This window comes from Pseudonaja textilis, chromosome Z (assembly GCF_049901715.1).
Source record: "Pseudonaja textilis isolate UNSWEBS1 chromosome Z, rPseTex1.2, whole genome shotgun sequence".
In the NCBI taxonomy this organism is placed as follows: Eukaryota; Metazoa; Chordata; class Lepidosauria; order Squamata; family Elapidae; genus Pseudonaja; species Pseudonaja textilis.
In genome coordinates, this window is record NC_142008.1 from 86,665,321 (window position 1) to 86,687,826 (window position 22,506).

Below are 22,506 nucleotides of genomic sequence, written 5' to 3' on the forward strand. Positions count from 1 at the left end.
GTCCATGAAATCCTAGAAGAATATAAGAAGACTGTTGGAAGAGAATAATGAAATTGTAAATAAGACAGATGGATATAAAGAATGTATACAAGCTAAAGTAAAAGAAATATAATTTGAATAATAGAAGGAAAGGAAGAAACAAAGAGAAGCTGGGATAGGATATGAAGCTGAGCAGATGGGGCAAATATATATGTTAAATTGTGCTTGTATGGAAATGTGATAATTTGGAATTATTCTGTCTTTAAATAAGGTGTTTTATTGAGGTGTTTTATTGATTTCCACAGAAGGGATCTCTTATGTTATTATATTCTATGCTTTGTTTATGTATTGTTTTGTAAAATTTAATAAAATTTGTTTTGTTTTTTTTTAAAAAGAAAAACTGTCTGAGCCAAGACCAATCAGGGAGCCAATTGGTTAGCCACTCAAAAGGTGATAATGAGAATGGATATTATTTTGAATGTATGATTGTAAATGGACAAGCTCATCCTCAATAGTTTTATTCAAAGAATGAAAATGCAGAGCACATCCACGGTGTCCAACTAATGTACAGAACCCTCCCTGATGGGCTAAAAGATAGCAAAACGCTGCTGTAAGACATCTTGATTTAAGTCTTCTATTTCATGCTGCAAATCACGAATAATAGCAGTGGTAGCATTGATGGATTTTTCAAGTCTGCAGGTGAGACCAATAATAGATAGTCTGTTTTCTTGAGCAATTATGCCAGGAGTGTGAAATAGATTGTAGTTGTGAGACAATAAATGTAGAAGACATGATCAAGTTAGGGGTAAAAGAAATTTTTACCAAATGACATTGGGGGCTCATAGTATAAAGTAACATTTGTGCTATGGTTCATAAATATGTATTGGGCATGATGAACCCACAAATTGGGGTTAAGACGAACCACAGAAGTGTCATTTTGAGCAGAAACACCATTAACCATAAACAAGAAAATGCAAAGTAAAATGGTAACAGAGTTAGCAGTAATAATAGCAAAAACAGCAGCAACAAGATTTTCAGGAGTCTGAGGTAATGAGGCCTGTTGCAGTTGTTGTTGAGCTTGATATGTAGTAGATTTAACCTGGCCCCAAGTGATGGGTTGCAGGCGCGTTGACCTTGGAAGACGGACTTCTGTGTTCAGATGAAGGTTGAAATCCGGAATCGGGTTGTGAAGGCCCTGATGCCATGCCATGATATGGACGAACACAGCGTGCTGGAACCCACACTGCTTGTCAAGTAGAAGGATCTTCCACGGCGGCATAACTGCGACCCCAGGTGATCAGCGGTGTAGGGCCTTTCCAGGTCGGAGCTGGAGCTTAGCGATACTTTAACAAAGGCCTTGCTAAAGATTCCCTAGTTCAAAAATGCAAATTAACAGGTGAGTCTGCAAGAGAATCTAAAAAGGTTAAATAATTCTAAGTATATAATGCTACAGCAATGAGATTTTGAATTTTTCACAGATGGTAAGGGCCAGACTCAGTTTGTAATTTTTTCTGAAGCAATGCCTTAAAAGTACGATGAGCTCGCTCAACTATAGCTTGATCCTGAGAGTTGTAAGTAATTTTGTGCACTAAAGTAATATTCCTCATGGGTTGACACCTACTGGAAAGGGAACTGCCAGTTGCTGACAAGCTGGACAAGCACAGACATTAACTGGGCTTGGGATAATGAAATTTTAAATTGCTTTGCAAGAAAGAGAGAGAACAATAAGAAAAGGGAAGAGATTGCATAGCTAAATACACATATTGAGTATCAACGATCAAGTTAATAGGTTTGACATTGAACAAAAATCGCAGCAGCCAGCTTAGCACGTTGAGTTGAAGTCTGCGTGGCAGTAAATTTAGAATACCATTGTTGTTGAATCTGCCAGACAACTACACCCCTTGTAGGTGATCCGTCAGTAAAGACTGTAAGAGCTTTAGAAATAGGATTTCACACAAAAATGGAAGAAAAGGCTGGATCTAAAGTAGTAGTAACCACTATTTTAGGATCCTTGGGTAAAGAATACAACAAGTTTCCCACATATTGAGAAAAGGCTATCTGATATGATTCTGAAATCATCATCAAATGCTCATGTTCAACTTTTGTATGAGTGAAAGCTATGCTAATGAGATCCTGTCTGGTAAGATGTAAGGCTCGTTTATGACCTTTAATAATCAAATCCTCTAATGCTGATTGATAAGGATAAATGTTTCTAGGTGGAGTAGCTGACAAATTAATCCATTCCTTGATGTTGACCACTTGTGGGGATACATTAGAATAAAGACATCCCGTGGGTAAGGGTGTAGTGGGAAGAATAGCTAAGCAAAGTCCCATCTCAAAGTAACATCTTCCTTCGGGATTTGTTGTCTTAATTTTGCCTCGTTCTTCTGCACACAAAAAGGGCTATTTTGTTGTGCCTGGGGTAATAGATTCAGATTACACTGGTATCCTCATGATTCAGATTTGGGTGAATCTTCCTCAAGTTCTTCCTTGTAATTCTTCTGTTGCTCAGTTGCTTCTTCTTCCATATGAAAATCCATCTCCTGGTATAGGTAATCACGGGGATGCAGGATTTGGATCAACTTCTTTATCTGTAGGCTTACTTCATCAGCTGAACTCCTCTCATCCTTTGTTAACGCTCTTCCATAATAAACAACCATTTAAAGGGTTATTGGATATTGGAGCCGATGTTACCGTCATCTCCTCTTTACAGTGGCCAGTACAGTGGCCCAAAATGGCAGTTTCTTCATTGTGGGGAATAGGAGGTTCTACAGCTGCTTGGCAGAGTGTTCAAGAAATTAATGTTACAACATCTGCTGGTAAGTCCTTTTTCCTACAACCATACATTATAGATATTCATACTAATATTTGGGGCTGTGATAACCTTTCTCTTCTTAATGACCATTTGATTCTTGATGATGGCTCTTCCTCTTAAATGGCTCTGTTCTACGCCAGTTTGGGTGGAACAATGACCATTATCAAGGGAAAAACTCACTGCTTTACAACAATTGGTTCAAGAACAATTGGCTGCTGGTCATATAGGACTTTCTACTAATCCTTAAAATACTCCTGTTTTTGTTATAAAAAAGAAAAATGGGAAATGGCGTTTCCTTCATGATTTAAGAGAAATTAATAAATGTATCCAACCCATGGGTCCTTTAGAATGTGCTCTACCAAATCCTAACTTAATTCCTAATTTTTCTAAATTATTGGTAGTTGATCGTAAAGACTGCTTTTTTACTATACCTTTGCAGCCTCAAGACAAAGAAACATTTGCATTTACTGTCCCAGTTTTTAATAATAGCATGCCCACAAAATGATATCATTGGCGAGTGTTGCCTCAGGGAATGCTTAATACCCCTACACTTTGTCAATATTTCGTGGATAATGTCCTTCAACCCTTTCGGAATAAATTTCCTTCCTTTTTGGTCTATCATTATATGGATGATATATTGATAGCAGCCCTGGATTTTGATGAATCTAAGTTGTTAAAAGAGTTAATGGATATTGTGGCACAACAGGGATTGTATATAGCCTCAGACAAAATTCAAAAGGTAGAACCTTTTACCTACTTAGGACATAGAATGTTGAACAATTCTTCCAATCCAATTCTTCCTGAATTACAAGTACAGAAATCATATACCTTAGTACAATGGCAAAAATTACTTGGCATTATTAATTGGGCATGCCCATTCTTCTACATTACAATTGGTGATATGTTGCCCATGGGATGTCCTTATTCTAATGCGTCCCCGCAAGTGGTCAACATTCATGAATGGATTAATTTGTCAGCTACTCCGCCTATACACATTTATCCTTATCAATCAGCATTAGAGGATTTGATTATTAAAGGTTGTAAACGAGCCTTACATCTTACCGGACAGGATCTCATTAGCATAGCTTTCACTCATACAAAAGTTGAACATGAGCATTTGATGGCAATTTCAGAATCATATCAGATAGCCTTTTCTCAATATGTGGGAAACTTGTTGTATTCTTTACCCAAGGATCCTAGAATAGTGGTTACTACTACTTTAGATCCAGCCTTTTCTTCCATTTTTGTGCGAAATCCTATTTCTAAAGCTCTTACAGTCTTTACTGATGGATCACCTACAAGGGGTGTGGTTGTCTGGCAGATTCGACAACATTGGTATTCTAAATTTACTGCCACACAGACTTCAGCTCAACGTGCTGAGCTGGCTGCTGTGATTTTGGCCTTACGATTGTTCAGTGACAAACCTATTAACTTGATGGTTGATACTCAATATGTGTATTTAGCAATGCCATCTCTTCCCTTTTCTTATTGTGCTCTCTCTTTGGATAAGAATTTGTTATCCTTGTTTTTATCTTTAAAGAATAGTTTGGAAACTCGCTTGTATTCTTTGTATGTAGAACACATTCGACGTCATACTCCCTTTACTAATGCCTTGACTGAAGGAAATCGGAGGACAGATGAATCCTAAAAGGATGTTGCGTCTTTGTTTGCTGATCCTGTTGCTAGTCATTCTAATTTTCATCAAAATGCCAAATCGCTTGCAAAGCAATTTAAAATTTCATTATCCCAAGCCCTGGATATTATCCATGCTTGTCCAGCTTGTCAGCAACTGGCAGTTCCTTTTCCGGTGGGTGTCAACCCATGAGGAACCCAAGCTAATCAAATTTGGCAAATGGATGTAACTCAATTTTCAACTTTTAAGCCATACTTTTTATCTTCATACATCTATTGACACTCATTCACACTTCCTTTGGGTTACTGCTTCAAAACATGAACGTACTTCAGATGTTATTTCTCATTGCCTATCCTCTTTTGCTGTAATGGGTCAGCCTTCTCAGTTTAAAACTGACAATGGCCCTGCTTATATTAGTAAGGAATTTCAAACCTTTTGTAAGAAATGGAATATTACTTTAGTGCACAAAATTACTTACAACTCTCAGGGTCAAACTATAGTTGAGCGAGCTCATCGTACTTTTAAGGCATTGCTTCAGAAACTGAGTCTGGCCCTTACCATCTGCGAAAAATTCAAAATCTCATTGCTGTAGCATTATATACTTGGAATTGTTTAACCTTTTTAGATTCTCTTGCAGACTCACTTGTTAATTTGCATTTTCGAACTAGGGAATATTTAGCAAGGCCTTTGGTAAAGTATCGCCAAGCTCCAGCTCCGACCTGGAAAGGCCCTACACCGCTGATCACCTGGGATCGCGGTTACGCCGCTGTGGAAGATCCTTCTACTTGACAAGCAGTGTGGGTTCCAGCGCACTGTGTTCGTCCATATCATGGCATGGCATCAGGGCCTTCACAGCCCGATTCCGGATTTCAATCTCCATCTGAACACGGAAGTCTGTCTTCCAAGGTTGACACGCCCGCAACTCATCACTTGGGGCCAGGTTAAATCTACTACATATCAAGCTCAACAACAACTGCAACAGGCCTCATTACCTCAGACTCCTGAAAATCTTGTTGCTGCTGTTTTGGGTATTATTACTGCTTACTCTGTTATTTTCTTGTTTATGGTTAATGGTGTTTCTGCTCAAAATGACACTTCTGTGGTTCATCTTAACCCTAATTTGTGGGTTCGTAATGCCCAATACATGACCCATGGCACAAATATTACTTTATACTATGAACCCCCAATGGCATTTGGTAAAATTTCTTTTACCCCTAACTTGATCATGTCTTCTACATTTATTGTCTCACAACTACAATCTATTTCACACTCCTGGCTATTTTCTACATCCCCTATGCAATTGAATTCTGTCCATTGGCGTTACTTGAAAGTTAGTCAATTTACAAGGGGTCTGTGTTTCTGTTGTCATGCTAAACACACTTGGCTTCATAATTGGTCTGATTATGATGTTGCTCAGCACATATTAAAAAAGCTAGGGAATTATAGTTATTGGTCTGACTACTATTGATTGTCAGGTACCTTTAATTCTTCTTTTCATGGAATTAATATAGCTCCTGATATGTATCCTGATAATTTTCCTATTTTTAATGCCTCTGATCAATCTAATACAGGATCGATATGCACTGGTTGGCAGCTAAAGGATCCTAATATTGGGTTCTTTTTTTGATAAATATGCTACTAATGTTCATCCTCAGAATTATCAATGTGCAAGTATAGGTTATTTTACTCTACCTGTTCATATAGGTACGCTTCCAGCAACTCGACAGCGGCATTCCTCTCTGGGGCCTACATGTAATGATGAAGTCATTATTGACACACAATTGTCTTCTGGTTCTACATTTGGCCATGCATTGGCAGGGGCCATTATACGAGTCCTTACTCTAGGCTCTTGCTCAAGAAAACAGACGATCTATTCTTGGTCTCACGTGCAGACTTGAAAAATCCATCAATGCTACCACTGCTATTATTTGTGATTTGCAGCATGAAATAGAAGACTTAAATCAAGATGTCTTACAGCAGCATTTTGCCATAGAATATCTTTTAGCCCGTCAGGGAGGGTTCTGCACATTAGTTGGACGCCATGGATGTGCTGTGCATTTTCATTCTTTGAATAAGACTATTGAGGATGAGCTTGCCAATGTACAATCATACATTCAAAATAATATCCATGCTCATTACTCACCTTTTGAGTGGCTAACCAATTGGCTCCCTGATTGGTCTTGGCTCAGAGTTTTTCTTTTAGGCTGTAATTATTATTATTGTACTAATTGTGACCTGTTGTTTTATTTAATGTATTCCAAATTTATTTGCATTGTTTCATCCCGCTTCCCCCTCTCTTAACCCTCTTCAATTGCGATATATTTATAAATCTTTGAATCCTCCATTTAAAATAAAAAACGAGGATATGTAGAGTTGTAATTGCAGGAATGTTCCAATCTCGGATGGCAAACCTCAGATAAAGAATGTTTCCAAGAAAATACAACTCAGGCAAACAAAGTCACTAATCTATGGATGAAGGAAGATTAGAGAGGGGAAGTGGACATATGTTAGACTTTAACTAGAGATAATTAATTGTATGGATTACTGTACTAAACAGTAATGAAAGTTAAGCAGTAACCAAAGTTAACCAATGATGGAGGATAACTAAAAATGTATATAAATGCAAGACTATACTCCAATAAAGATCATCAGCATAATTCAGTTGTTCATGATCAAACAACTTGACTGCCTCGTCATTACAACATTCTATCTTAAGATCTCCATTCAGAAATGGCAGAATCTAAGACAAAGTATATGAAGGTTTTATAGCAAATTGGGAACATCAATTGCAGAGAAATATTTTAATGAAGTTTGGCAAACTTATCTGGAACTGAACTGAGATCAGAATGTCTTTTAGCAAGGAAGAAATGATTCTGAGGAAAGTCTATTATCTATTCAAATAAGGAAAACTGGGGATTTCACCAATTGCTTAGCAGGGATCCTACCAATCGCAGAACAGTGAATACTGAGGAGACCTGCAGGTGATAAGGCTAAATAGGTCAGAGTCAAGTCTAGAAATGATAAATGAGTTTTTCTCAGCATGGCTAACACTAATCCAGTATAGTTTTTAAGCAACTGTTATTTCTAGTCTCTCGTTTGGCCTTCTTCAATGTGACATCCTCAGTTCTAATTAATCTAAATTTCCCATGACTCCACAGTGTCAGGAATTATGGAAACTGCAGTGAAGGGATTACTGGAGGCAGACATAAAAGCCTTCCCACACTAATATCTTCAGAATCTACTGAATTATAATTCCTATAGCCCCTGTATTAATGTTCCATTAAAATGGAATAAAGGAATATATAAGCTAACACATCTGGACATAGGAAATGCAGACCTTTGATAAGAAATTGTCAGAGTACCTCTTTGGCACAGCATTCCTGCATGTCTTGTATCACTTGGTCCTTCACCAATTTACGGATGTTTTCAGAACTGTTCTTCAGAAATGGGTGAGGTTGAGTCCATGAAGCAGTTTTGTACAATCCTGAATTTTCCACATCTGTCTGGGTGGGAGGTGTGAATCTTGGCAAGTCATTCAGAGATACAGCAGGCCTCATGTGTTCAGCAGAACCACCTTGACTCGCCAGAGGATGATTAGAGTCTGTCAGGTAAAGTGGCTTAAGAGAACTGTACGAGGCACTGAGAGAGAGTTGTGTGCCTCTTGCTGCTCCAGAATTGTGTAGATTCTTCCCATTATCTTCCAGAGACATTAATGTTCCCATCCATAATGAGCTGGGATATTGCTGTGAGGTATCTGTTTTGCATTCCTGAACAGCTGTCACAAATCGATATTCATAGTCTGGCAATTGATCATTGGCAACTCCAATGGAAGTCCCCAAATTGATAGCCTCCAGCTGTGTTGTATGACATGGCCTCTCAGAGGGCATGAAGGGATTCAACTCTCTAACATACTTAGCTGGAATGTAAAAAGGCCTGGAATTTTTGCTCTTCCTAACATGCCACCAGTGGTCGTTGGTTCGTCTTAAAAGTATGTATCTCTCATTGGGTTTGATTGTGATGACTTGGCCATCCTTGGAGGTATATTCAAAGGCATATTCCACCAGCACGTATGTCTCCTCCTCTCTGCCTGGTGACTCCATCTTTAGTGTCCCAAAGTGGGCTATTTATGTCCCTCTGAAAGAAAAAAAATGTTTGTCAAGCATGACTTCACACAGGCTCACGCATATTTTAGTTTGAGGAGGAATGATAGAATTATTTAATGACAGAATTCTGTTGCCCCCCAAAATAATACACGTGTACTTCTTTTTGCATCATTATTCTTCTCATTCTTGACAAGGTAATCTAATGTTCTTCTACCACTTTCATTGGTAATTTGTTCTAATTTTCAGTTGCAAGCTACTGAAAGTGTATAGTGTTATAGTTAATTTTCAGCCTTAACCATACTATAACTGGATGACTACACATTTGTAAAGGATCAGCTTCTAAACCACATCTTGAAGTCACCAGTTCAGACTGGTTCTATCAAAATGGTAGTAACGATTCTGCTCAGTTCAGAGAACTGGCAAATTGCCCCACAGGCTGGCCCCACCCACCCTGCCCCACTCCACCCCACCCTATACATTTTGCCTTCGCCACATGGCCCAGCTCATCTTCGTGCCTCACCTCACCCCCTCTGCTCACCAAGGTAAGCATTCTGCCCACTTGCCCTTTGCCTCAGGTTGGGGCCTGGGGACATGCCATTCCCCCATTCTGGCTTTGCCCTGGAGCCTCTGTCTGCTTGGCTTAGCTAGGTTGGGGAATGTATTATTCCCCCACTCGGGCCTTGCTCCAGAACTCCACTCACATGCTGCCGCCCCCCTCTGGCCTCAAACTATGGCTCCTTGGGCCAAAGCAATTTATTTGGCCTGTGCCCTGCCACTCTGATTGCTTCACAGACTGCTCTTTTCTCCTTTTGTTGTTGGTGATGCCATTTTATTCTCCTCACATCAAAATATTTCTGGTCTACTCTGAAATTCTATTCCATTTTTCCTTTTAAAATAGGTAAAGGTAACCCAACTGTTCTCCCTTCCTAGCATTTCAGTCTTTTCCATCCCTGCTTGGCTTGTGCTTCTGTTCGTATTTTGTTTTGCCAAACTACATGATGTTTAAAAAAACCTTTCTTTACTTTGCAATTCATTCATAATTTAAGCTATTTTGGAGCAGCATTTCAGGTCTCTAGCTGTTTATCAAAAGATAAAGCAACACAATCCTTATGATAAAATATAAATTTTAATGGTGAAAATGTCAAATGTCAATGAGCAAGAACTGCAATTCCTGTTATATAGATTATCTTCCCATCTAGAAAAAATAATTTCTTTTGGAAACTCTTTCCCCATCAACTACAGCAGAGGTTTCTAAAATTAGTGAGACTGGGTCTTTTTCTATGGTTTTGCATACTGGATAAGAACAAATTCTGGGTAGAGGGCAGCTGATGTTGTGACAAAGCGGTGAGGACAAGCGGAGCTCCGCAAAGTCCTACTGATCTCTTCAAACTCTATTTGACCCAGAAATTTGTTTTAAACTGTGGCTGAATAGATCCTGCTGGAAGTTTACAAGCAAGAAAATATCCTTAGTTTTTCTTATTTCTTTTTAAAATAGAGTTTAGGATTGCATATCTGCAGTTTTAACAATACAATTTACAGTTACCATATAGTTTTTCTTCTCACATCCATAGTACTAAATATGTCTAATTATATCTATGTATCAAAGAAGCCAAAGATTTATAAAGTAAAATGCTAAATATTTTATTATATTTTGTATTTGTTGACAATCATCATGAGCTATTAAACCAACACCTCTTTAAACATCCTGATCACTCTGATAATTTTATTTAAACTTTTATTTTCAGATTGAAATTATTTTATTTCCTTAAGAAGCCCAAATTTTGTCAAGTAACATGTAAAATGTGCAGCAGTTTGATTGATTTGTTTAACTAATTGGCTAATCAATATCAGTTTTAGGTATGTAAGTTGTTTATAATCATTGATTAAATAAAGATTCTTTTTCATTCAGGAGAAATAAAATTGAAAGAATATAATACCCCCAAAATTATTTCCACCCAAGTATTTATTTTATCAACTATGAAAAATGCTGAAGTAAATATTTTGAAGAAAAAGTTAATACAATTTATTTTGTATTGTATTTAGGTTACAAATCTCTGAAAGTCTTTCAGCTTAATGCATAAATTACTCTCTTAGAAAAACTTACCACTTCCCCATAGAGGAAGGCTACTGATGGCAGACACCACTTTCCTTGTATTGCTTTGTTTCATCAGACAATGAAGTAAAATTGGCTATTCTAATATGGACACAGAAAACACATGCCTTCAAATGAGGAAATTTTAAAAAAATAGATCCATGTTGCTAGGGTAAAAATATATTAGTAAACATACTCAGGCTTAAAAGTTACAGAAAACGTACAGTTTTCAAAAAGACACAAAAAGAACAAAAAGAACACTTTTAGAACTTTCCTTATGAATCTGGTTTGTTGCACAAGTGCATACAATAGATAGAACCAGGTATGCATTGTTGTATACTAGGAATTATTCCCTTCCTTTATTGTCTACATGAAGATTCCTGACACCAAAATTGAGAACCTCCTGAGATAAATGTTTTTTCTTTCCCAACTGGATGGCTCACAACTTTTGTACTGAAAAATTCAGCTGGTATCTATGGCTGGAATCATTTATCTGTAAAAGCGATAGTCTTGATCCACCACAGTAATATTTTCCCATTTATCTGCATGGACCCATTATTTTGTAGGAAACAGCAATTTATTACAAGTCTGGGCAACTCCCTTATTCAGTCAGGAGAAAAAAAATATCTGCACATATACAAGGACACTCCCCTGGAAGGCTGGGATATTAAATATATATTAGGTCAACTGTAGTGCAAATTCAGATTTAACGGAATAAAATCAGTTACTTGGAATAAAGCAACACACAGTGCAGAGAAACTATGCCTGAATACAACAATGGGGATCAGGAACATGATTTTGGGCAGTCAAACTACCCTCCTCACAGGATTGTTATGGTGGGGAAAATAGGAAGAAAAAGGTGTATTCGGCTTGTTTGCTACATTGAGCTATTTATAAAAATGATAAAGGCAGGAAATGACAAATAAATTAAACAAAAAATAAAAACACACTTCTGATATGATGAAAAATAAGATGATGCATTATGAAATCAAAGGCCAGCCTACCCCACCAAGACAAATATATTATTTCATTCAGCAGTTCACAACATATTTGGGGGCCATATGACTCCTCTGGGTCCTAGAAAATGTTAAGTGGGTCACAAGTAAAAGTATGTAAGCATGTGCCAAAGGGATCACACAAAGTGTATTAAACTGCAAATACTGTATTTATTATAAATAAAAACATATTTATAATGGGAACTGGATAGTCGCCTTAGCAGAAAAACAAGGTTGGAAGTAGGCTGAAGACAAAAAAAGGTTAAATGGACAGATTTAGTGGATCAAGTGCAAAACTATGGGTAGCTGCTAGATAAGAGGGCTTGGAGAAAAATTTCAAAAATGTCACTTCTTCCAGACTTTGGGGAGAAATATTATGGGAAGGTTTTTGATTTATTACACTGTTGTGGTTGCAATTGTTGCCTCACAACACAGTTTGATGAACTGTGCTCTAATCAACAGATGCACCTACACTTTAGTGTTTCCAAAGAAAAGATTGTTATTGATTGCATTTTCCACCTGTAGTAGGCGCAGTCTCGTTGTTCCTAATAGTTTAGAGACAGCGAAAATAGAAGCCTGGAAAATAACCCAAGGCCTCAGGGCGACTCACTAACTCAGATGGGATCTGAATTACAGTTTCATTGCTCTTAACCTCACTGGGAGAATCCTTGACAATCTAGGGATTATACTGAAGTGGCTTGTAAGACAGAGAGGACACACGTCATCTACAGAATATCAGCTGAATGCATTGAGGGCTGTTGAGATGGTGGCAATTATCATAAAGCTGCCGGGAAGCAATTTCTAACCTTTTCAGTGCATTTCATGCACTGGGCAGGATTCCATTTCTCCACCCCACAAGACAGGCCTGCCCAGACAAGCAATGAAGCCTGGAACCAAACACTCAGTGGGCCAATCAAAAGCTGGTGCTCAAATTCCAGTTGTTAGAGCAACGTTTTGGAAAAGGAGAGTCCCTCGATCAGTTTCCCATGCTGTTAGATTTCTCCTCAGCTCCCTCCCCCAACTTGCCTTGCCTGATCTGGATCCCACCGCAGTCCCTGGTTTTACCTGCTGGTTCACATCTCGCCAGTTTCTTCTCTTGTCTCCGTCCACACAATCTGTCCTGCCTCTTCAGGTGTGGCCTGGTTCTTCCTTGTTGATTGTGTTGGGAGCCGCCTGGACTTGTGTGTTTGGTCTAAACCTGCCTCTGGTCCTCCCCCACTCCCCACGTTAAACTCTATGATGATCAGTGGGGAGGAATATCTCAAAGCAAATGTTTCTCTTGGCTTCTTCACAATAAGAGATTGGCAAGTTAAGAAAGTTGAAAAAGCTTTGTGGGAAAATGTTCAGGCCGGACGTTTTGCCCCCGGTTCTTCATTGTTGCAAGTATCCTGAGGTGCAGGGTTGCCGGGAAGATCAAAAGTAATCCATCCAGTTCGGAGTTTCAATCTGGATTCCAAGGGAAGCTTTGACGTTAGTCCAGAATGATAAAGTCAGAAAAACCCTGCTGAAGGAAAAGAAACATTAGGGCACCCTGATGAGCTCACTACACCCTGCTCTGGGCTGCCTGTTTCATTCAGGCCACATCCAGCAGACACAGGTGTTTACAGACTCATGGGTTTAAACCCCTTGCATTTGAGTCCAAAGAAAGCAATTGGTTTCTTCCACAAATATGTCAGCTTGTTCCCCTTTTCCCTTGTGCCTCTCACAGTCACAAAGAAGTGGAATGCCTGTGAAAGCATGCAATGTGACTTGGGTGTTCCCATCAGATTGCACTGGATGGAGGAAGGAAGTTTTCCTACTCAGAGGAAGTCTCCTTTAGGCAGTGGTGAGGCGGGGTGAGGCACTATTTAGAGGACAGTGACTCACACATAGAGATTTGTCTGTTTGCATGCATATGATTTCCACCCGCTCAGTATTTCACCTTCCCTAACCAAGTCACAGGATCCCAGCATGGAATGAACTACACTAGGGTCCATGCAACTTTACTACATCCAAATGATTGTATTCACTTAGCAAGAAATAAAAGGAAGGCAACTGCTTTTCATGGTTATTATTGTTACAGGACCATCCCTGCTGTTTTGGGGAAAACAGGAGCATATGCAAGAGCATTTACATGTGACATAATAAATGATCACATTCTGGTAGCAAAAGCTAGATGTTTTTCCACCTCTGTTTTCTTAGCATAGCCAAGATTGTGGATGTGCGGGAGGGGCTAGGAGTATATCCTAGAAAGTGTTGTACTTATTTATTTTTTAGTCTTTTCCCTATTTAATTGCTCCTCTCTGCTCATGTATAAATCTATCTACAAAGAAGAAGAATGAACTATATAAAGTATCTGACTCAGGACTTTTCAATAATGACCATATTGACAGAAACCATGAAAAGCTCTGATCCAAACTCCCTAAATGCGACATCTCTACTAAGCCAATTGAAAGAGAGTGTGTTTCTGTATTATAGTGGTTCTCAACCTTTTTTTCACCATGGACCCCCTTTAAATACCTGTTGTGGCCACGGAGCATGGCCATAGACTACCAAGGCTAAATTCAAGATTTAAAGCACTAGACTGCATCAAATATTTATTTCAATTTTCTGATGAAGAGTCTTCAAATGTAGAGAGAAGGGGAAATCTGTTAATGCACATACTCCTATTATATCTTGCAATGATGAATTTCAAGTAAAAGTGTCTTTTCACTCCAATGGACCATTTTAGGGTATTTTTATGAGCTAATTCTGAATTTGATATCAATATTTATACTAGAATTTGATGAAAATTTTTTACAATTCTGCTTACCTCTTGTCTTGTTTGCCTGTGTATAGACACCCACAACCCATTAGATGTCAAGGTACTCTTCAAACACAATGGATGATGATGATCATCATTTTTATTTTGAATCCAGGCCCACCATCTGGAGGAACTTCAGCCCCATTGTGGTCATAAAGTGTGATATTGGGTTAAGAAAATGTGTTTAAGACAAAAACAGCCCAATTAAAGTGGGCCCCACCAACTATACTAGCAGCGAAACTACTAGCACATAGAACCATTAATAAAATATATGCAGTAGAACCCCTGGTCATGACCATCATTCATTTCATAGCTTTGATCACAGCCCAATTTGGTCGTGTCCTGTACCTAATTTTGGAAATTTGGTGCTTACAAAAAAATGGCGCAGAAGGAAAATCAGCCGTGAAAAAAAAATTGTGGGTTTTTTTGGTCGGACCCTGATTTGGTCATGGTCAGAAGCATTTGTGACCAGTGGTTCTACTGTGCATACAAGTCAGATGAAAATGAAAACTAGAAAATGGTATGAACATAATTTTATAGCTTGCATTTCATTTAATCGCAAGCTGTTGGGAAAAGAGGAATGCTGGTACTGCACTTCACTCACAAACCTTGATACATCTGACTTAATAAGTGAAACGTGTTCTGAGTGTTGACTGTATGTTTTCAAGCAGTTTCTATGCTTATTCTTAAGATAAATGAGAGCAGAGAATGATTGTTCACACATGTATATTATTACAAAAGCCATCAATACTTTTATAGCCCTCTTGGATAGTTCCAAAATATCTTCTTAGAGATGAACCCAGAAATGTGGAGGGAACTGTTATTTGAACTGGTTTTAGAGCATCAAATGTGGATGTTTCTATGAGCTTGTAACAACACAATCCTTTCACCAGGTCCAAGAAGGTTCCATACCCATTTGTACTATTTAGGTGACCCTGAGGGCACAAAGAAACCTTCAAGCGGCCTCCACAACTTTCAGAAAGAGTGCTAATCACCAGATGACTGCAAAGAATATAAATCCTTCCATCCTCCACCATTCAGAACGGAAGAGACTTCTTGGATGAGATCTAAGTGTCTTCAAGGAAAAACAAAGTCTGACTGCTTTTTGGGGAAAAAAGCACCTTTGGAACAAGGATGACCTTGAAAAACTCCATAGGCAATTAGCTTATAAGAGGTACCTTACCTCAGTAGCAAAAAGTTCTCAGTATCTTTTTGTTGTCATCTATTGGCTATCTAGATATTTGCAAATTTAATATCCTGGCCCTACTGTAGGGTGTCAAACTCATCTGGACCATTGGGTGCTTAGATCTGATCCGTGAGGTTGCCCTGGAAACTGTGAAGAACTGGCCCGTGGTGCTTCTGCCAGTGAAAACAAAGATTGTGGCCCCCCTGAGCTCCTGTTTCTCTGGCAGAGGAAGCCAGCACAGCCAAAAATGGAACTTGGCAGCCTGTTTTCGCTGGCAAAGTCCTTGGGCCACCACAGGCCCCCCAAAACAAGTGACGTTGAGCTGGCCAGGCCCCACAGTTCTAACACAACCCTGATGTAGCCCTCAATGAAATCGAGTTTGACACTCCTGACCTACTGCAACAGTCCTTGAAATCCTACTGTGAAGGAAATATATAACACTGGAGGAGGGTGGATACAAATTTATTAAATAACATAAAAAAGTAAAACTGGAGGCAGACTAGGTAAAATATGAAGATAAAAAAGGAACAAGAGACAAATCTTGGATGTGTGAGAATTACATAATGTTGCTTTAGAAAAACAATTCTTTTTGGAATAATGTATGTATGTATGTATGTATGTATGTATGTATGTATGTATGTATGTATGTATTATTTAATTTCTATGCTGTCCATTCCTAGGCAGTTTACAATTAATAAAAGCAACAAGGTAAAGCACTGAAATAATAATTATTTAAAAATTGACAGATGGTGAGAAAAGGAGAAATATGGGAAATGAGGTCTTATCTTAGTCCACTAACCACTTCCAGAATGATATGTCCACATCATGGTCCCAGTTAGTTGGCAGAGCTAGGACTTCAGGCCCTTTGGGGAGTGAATCTCACTTCAGGGGCATGAGGTTCCATAGTAGGAGTGTCAAACTCAAGGCCCACAGGCTGGATCCAGCCTGTGGGGTGGGAGTACTTAGATCTGACCCGCAGGGCTGCCCTGGAAACAGCAAAGGACCGCCCCACAGTGCATCTGCCAGTGAAAATAGAGCTGTGTTTTTGCTGGCAGAGGGTTGCAGGAGGCCGTGACAGTCAAAAACAGAACTCAGGAGCCCATTTTTGCTGGCAAAGCACTCAGGCCACCATATGCCCCCCTGACATGAGTGACGTCGAGCTGGCCATACTTCCTTGGCCTCCAGTGGTCGAACACAACCCTGATGTGGCCCTCAATGAAATCGAGTTTGACACTCCTGTTGTACATGGTGGCAGCCTCAGCAAAAAAGGCTTTTCCTGCCAGTTTGAATTTCTTGTCTGGGGGTTGGAGACAGCAGCAATATGATTAGCCTAATAAATTTTGAAATGCGCACTTCATTTGGGAGTTCTTTCAATGGAATTTTAATTCAAATATGGATATAACAGAATATGCATGACTGCTCAATTCTCAATATACTTTCCTCTCTCTTTCCTGGAAGAACTTGAAAATCTGTCTGAACAACTCCAAAATATAACTATATAACTTTGAAACTAAATTTAAACACGTGATCTAAATAAGAGGATGGAACAAGGAACTAAAGTATATATAGGACGTGTCTTTTTTTCTGTGTGTACTATTAAATTAAAGTTTATAAATTATTTTGTACATGTACATCCTTGAAAAAATTGTACTCTCCAAAGCAAGATGCTGACAGATGCAGAACTGGAACCCAAACTAATACCATATATCATATGGTGTTTCCTCTGTTTCTTGACTCAAGCTATGTAATTAGCTTTATGTTAGATCGGTGGATCGGGTCACATAAGAGGCGAGACGCGGAAGTGAACAATCAGATTTTTATTGAAGTTCTGAGTAAGGACAGTTTTAAGTGTGCGAGCCGCTTGGCTTTATACAGCCGGCCGGCGGCTCGGCGGCCAATGGCAGCGCTTTGAATCTGCCGCGATCGGCTCAGCCAATCGCAGCAGATTCTTAGTGCTCCAATCACAGGCGTTCAGCGAACCAATCGGATTGCGGTCTGAGCAGACCAATCAGAATGCGAGTCTTCAAGAATGTTAATACAGAACACTTTACTTTATGGAAAAAAGGACGTTTGTAGGAATAAAAAAAATTATTTTAAAATATATGGGTGATCTTGGAGGAGGGAGCAGAAATATTGGAATGTCCATGATGACACATGTTAGATTAACATGCCATGATGGGGCAGTGATTAGAATGCAGTTCTGCAGGCTAATTCTGTTGACTGCTGGCTGTCAGTTGTTTCGGCAGTTTGATTCTCACCAGCTTAAGGTTGACTCAGCCTTCCATCCTTTTAAGGTTGGTAAAATGAGGACTCAGATTGTTAGGGGCAATATGCTGACTCAGAGAGGGCTGTAAAGCACTGTGAAGCAATATCTAAGTCTAAGTTCTATTGCTGTTCTGATGCAATATGATCTGTTTTTGAAGTTCTGATAGCCATGCACACACATATACACACACACTCCCTTCTAACCCTTCTAACCCTGCTGGAGCAGGTCATTGGACTAGAATCGGCAAAGCATCTCTGATTAGATTCTACTAGTGAATAAAATCTAATCAGGGAAGCTTTGCCGATTCTTGTTGATTTGTTTTACTTGTATCTCTTTATGTTGCTGAATTGCATTGACATGTGTCCCTTCTTGTGAACAACCCAGCTTTTGTGACTCTTTGCAGCAAAAATTACTGACCTCTGGCTTTGCTCTGCTTTTCAAATATGCCGCCATTGCCGTATTCTAGGTGCCGGCCCCGCAGGTCCACTCCATTGAGCCCGCTGCACTGGAGGGATCTGCCCTAGCAAGTCAAGTCAATGGGGTGAGCCTGAGAGAAGGAAAGAGAGAGAGAGAGAAAAGAGAGAGAGAGAAGGAAGAAAAGAAAGAGAAAAGGGAAAGAAAGAAAAAGGGACAAAGAAAGAGGGGAGGATGGAAGGGACAGAAAGAAAAATAAAGGAGGGAGGGAGGAGAAAGATAATGAGAAATCTATTATAGTCCAATCACCTGCTCCAACAGGGTTAGAAGGGAGTGTGTGTGTGTGTGTGTGTGTGTGTGTGTGTGTGTGTGTGTTCTTGTAATTTACCAGTACATTTTGGTTTTGCTTTCTTCAGAATTGGCACGGTAATACATTGGGGAAAAGTAATTTTTAGGGTGGAGATCTGGTCCAATGGATCCTGTTTAAAGCCTCAACAAAATGTGAGAGCTTCCTGATAGTCTTGATCATGTCCGCAAAACCTTTAATAGAAGCCAAAGATGTTTCAATGTGGAAAAGGGCCTCAGTCTAAACTAGGCTCCATTTCAATCTGATGCATCAGGTCTCTCTCTTTCTCTCTCTATCTCTCCCTCCCTCCCCCCTTCCCAGACTGGCTTTGCTCTACTTTCCCGATGTGCCTGCGGGGCTGGCACTTCGAGCATGGATGGATGGATGGAGGGAGGGAGAGAGAGAGAGAGCTAGGTAAGTAGATAGATTGGTAGGTAGATAGGTAGGTAGGCAGGCAGGCAGGCAGACCTTTTGGATGAATGTATGGATAGGTAGGTAGATAGGTAGATAAGTAGGTAGGTATGTATGTAAATAGATCTATATTGGGTAGGTAGGTAGGTAGACAGAAAGACAGGCAGGTAGATAGGTAGGCAGGTAGATAGGTAGGCAGGCAGGCAGACAGACCTACCTTTTGGATGGATTTATGGATAGATTGATTGACAGGCAGGCAGGCAGGCAGATAGACAGACAGACAGAATGCAGCAGCAGCGGCACTTTGGGAAAGTAGAGCAAAGCCAGAGTGGGAACTGAAGTCCACACAAGTTGCCAAGATTGAGAAACATGAGCTGAATATATCAACCCAGCCATTCTGGTTAGAGTTTAGCATGCTGTTTGATTCTGGCTTAATAAACCATGGCTAAGATCTTCCTGCTCCTTAATGCAGCTGCCCCTCTGCCCCTTTTCCAGCCCCCTGCCTCAGTTCTTTCTTTGGCATCCAATTTTGCAATGCTCCACCCGGGAGGAGGAAGGTGTGCAGAAGCAGCCCAGACCAGCGGAGGCGGAGGGAATGATCACTTGGAAAGTAAGCAAGCAAGTGCAGGGCTCGGTTGGAAGAACCGGGCTGCAAAGGGAGGCTAGGTTCTAGGTCCGGGCTGGCCATGTAGAGCCAAACCGAACTGAACCAAGCCACGTGCCTTGGAGAGCCGCAGCTGCACCCATCTGTATTCTGCGCACAAGCCCAGCTGGCTGGAGAGGCAGAGGCCAGGCAGGTGCTGCGCGCTCCTTTCTTCTCTTCTGGAAAAGGGGGTCCTAATGCCAGACCAACCGCCCCTTCCACTGCACGCCTTGGGAGGGTTTTGCTTTCGGGCCTTCTGGTGCGCCTCCACCGCTTCCACCAGAGAGGGCAGCCTGTAAGCTAAGGCGTCCCCTTTCTACCACCTTCCACCTCTCCCCACCCCCCGGCTTGGCAAGACTCACCGCGTGCGGGTTCCTAATTTGAGGTGCCAGCTAGGGAGCGATGAAACAGCCAATGGGTTGCATGGCCGGCAATCAGTGAGCCTGCGGGGCTGGCCCCTCGAATGCTCCCCTGCCACCTCTTAGCACCCCCCTCTGCTGGCCCCCTTGCCTCTTAGCACCCCCCCAAAGGCATCCCACCGTCCCCCAAGGGGCGATACCACCCACTTTGGGAACCACTGCCTTAGACCAGTCTTTTTTCTATAATACTCTCTAAGAAAGGCAAGTCCTTCCTATTCTGGCTGTAATATCATCATCTGCCTGGGGACAAGCATGTGCAGAGCCTATTTTTTTTGGTTGTATTAGTGATTATAGGGTATATTTCTCAGCTGCTACGTGTTTTAATTTTTATATTGCTGTAATTGTTGGTATTTGAAGTATTTTAAATTTGTTCACTGCCAAGAGTCCCTTATTGAGAAGTGCAGTTGTGCAAATTGAATGAATGAATGAATCCAGTTGCTTTCAGAATCTAGGCTTCCACGTTTTCTCTTCAGTATTATTAGGATTCTCTATAACCCATATTCATGAATATAGGATGTTATTGATCTCTTTATGAACATAAACCCATAAGAAGCCTATAGTTACTTTGCAAATAAATTGTTGCACAGAAGTAATGGATTCATAAAAGACGTGTTATTTATTCCATAAAGTTAATTATTTGCATAGGAGAATAAAAGAAAATATTGAAATCAAGTTTGAAATATGCTGAGCATTTTTTAAAAAAAGAAGATTAATAGTTTATTTATAAGAAGGTCACTTTGCTTGAGGAGGACACCAAGAATGGAATGCCTTTCTAGAGAATTCAGCAGCTATTTTGGCACAAGACATTTTAAGAGCAGTCTGTAAAGTGTAGAAGGCACAAGAAATCTGTTGGAAAGTGCATTTGTTAAAAGTAAAATAACATTTCCTTTCTTCCGCAATTTAAATCAAGACACGTCCACTAAAATCAGTCTTCTTAGGAGTTCCACTAAAACGAGTCTTCTTAGGAGTTCTTGCCATGTTTCCCTTTAATATCCAGTATTCAGCAAATGTCAAGATAAGGATGAATTTGCTTGGGAAGACAGAAGTAAATGAAAATTAATGACAATAGTGGGTGAATTCAAGGAAGTATCTCTGTGGGTTCCTTTCCCAGAGCTGATGGCAAGATGCACTGGTTGTTGTAGAACTATAATCCAGAGAGAAGGTATACAGCTGGCAATGCTCTTCCATTACTCCTAAGCTTCTGTTTCCCAATTGCCTTCTGGGGAATTTCAGAATCTTATCCAACGGACTGGCAATTGAGATCATTTCCAAAGGAATTCTTGCAGTTGCTGGTGATATTTCTGTCGACGGACACAACGAGGACAGAAACTGACATTTGCCTGGCAACTATTGTGGAAGACAGTCTTGCACTCACTACATCTATAAAGAAAAAGAAGTATATCAATTCTAGAAGCAACTCATCATCTGTGAGCAGAAGGTCACATTAGAGCTCAACAATCAAGTTGGAATTGTAGTACAACAGGCTGGAAGGTATTAGATATTCTCATTCTGTATTATTGTCTCCAAAGGTCAGCCTCCTCTTATAATATCTTTACATCTCAAGCACAAGTAAAGTCATTGTATCTCTGCTGCCAGTCCTCCTCAACTGAATTCTTGAAACAACTATCTACTCAGAGATTCTCTGATACTCAGTTCTGTAAAACAAAAAAAGGTTGAAAAACTATGCCTTTCTCCCCTGGTACTCAGATATCATTTATCAGAAGAGAACAGATAACTTTACATAAAACAGTATGTCGCACATACTGTCAAAGTTTCTGTCCCAATAATTATCAGGTCAAAAGGAATGAGAGGGCAGGTATAGAAAGAAGCCCTGGACAGCAGCTGAAAGGGGAAAAGCAGAATCTAGGGCTGTATAGCAGTGGCCCCCAGCCTTTTTTGAATCAGGGACCGGTTTCACGATTATTTATTCTTCCACGGACCGGTACCTGAGTCACGCGAGACTCTACCGGCATCGGGACGACTCTTCGTTCAAAGGCACCACCCCCTTTCGACGAAACTAAGGCGCGAGCACCCAAACGCCGCTTTCTAACCGAAAACCCAGAAGCATCTCCTGGTGGCAAGTGCCACCAACCGCTGCCTTCTACTACTAGCCCCTAAAGCAGCGCGGAGCTGCTTTATCAGGGCTTCTCTCTCCCTTCTCAGTCTCTCTCACCTTCCTCAGTGACCCGTTGCCCTTCTTCTTTCCAGTCTCGGGCAAAAAAAAAAAAAAGACTTGGCACAGCCGGCTAGAAAGCACAACCGAATTCCTCGTAGCTTCCTGCCTCCGCCTGTGAGGAAGTGGGTGGCGGGGGGGCGAGGGGTGCAAGCATGGGCCGGGAAACGTGACTGGTCAGGGAATGACCTTCCCCGGGAAAGTTGGAGGCACAGCAGCCACCGCCGCAGAGGCTGCTGCTTCCTTGCG

General features: G+C 40.4%; 2 protein-coding genes across 6 annotated transcripts in view; both read right to left on the reverse strand.

The window, feature by feature from the left end:
* Positions 1 to 13,367, reverse strand: part of LOC113449790 (rho GTPase-activating protein 27) — a 73,594-nt gene extending 60,227 nt beyond the window's left edge. The window contains exons 1-2 of one of the 5 annotated variants that reach the window (XM_087916129.1): positions 12,683 to 13,339; positions 7,790 to 8,561 (exon numbers count right to left, since the gene is read on the reverse strand). In XM_087916129.1, coding sequence (XP_087772255.1) covers positions 7,790 to 8,527 — 738 coding nt within the window. In that variant the 5' untranslated portion in view covers positions 8,528 to 8,561; positions 12,683 to 13,339. Of the gene's footprint in view, positions 1 to 7,789; positions 8,562 to 12,682 lie in introns of all 5 variants that reach the window. The other 4 variants (XM_087916130.1, XM_087916131.1, XM_026720932.2 and 1 more) reach the window with 4 other exon arrangements.
* Positions 13,368 to 20,677: 7,310 nt separating this feature from the next.
* The window catches only part of LOC113449822 (pleckstrin homology domain-containing family M member 1), a 28,435-nt gene continuing 26,606 nt past the window's right edge, over positions 20,678 to 22,506 (reverse strand). The window contains 1 exon segment of the mRNA XM_087917190.1: positions 20,678 to 21,464. Coding sequence (XP_087773316.1) covers positions 21,347 to 21,464 — 118 coding nt within the window. The 3' untranslated portion in view covers positions 20,678 to 21,346.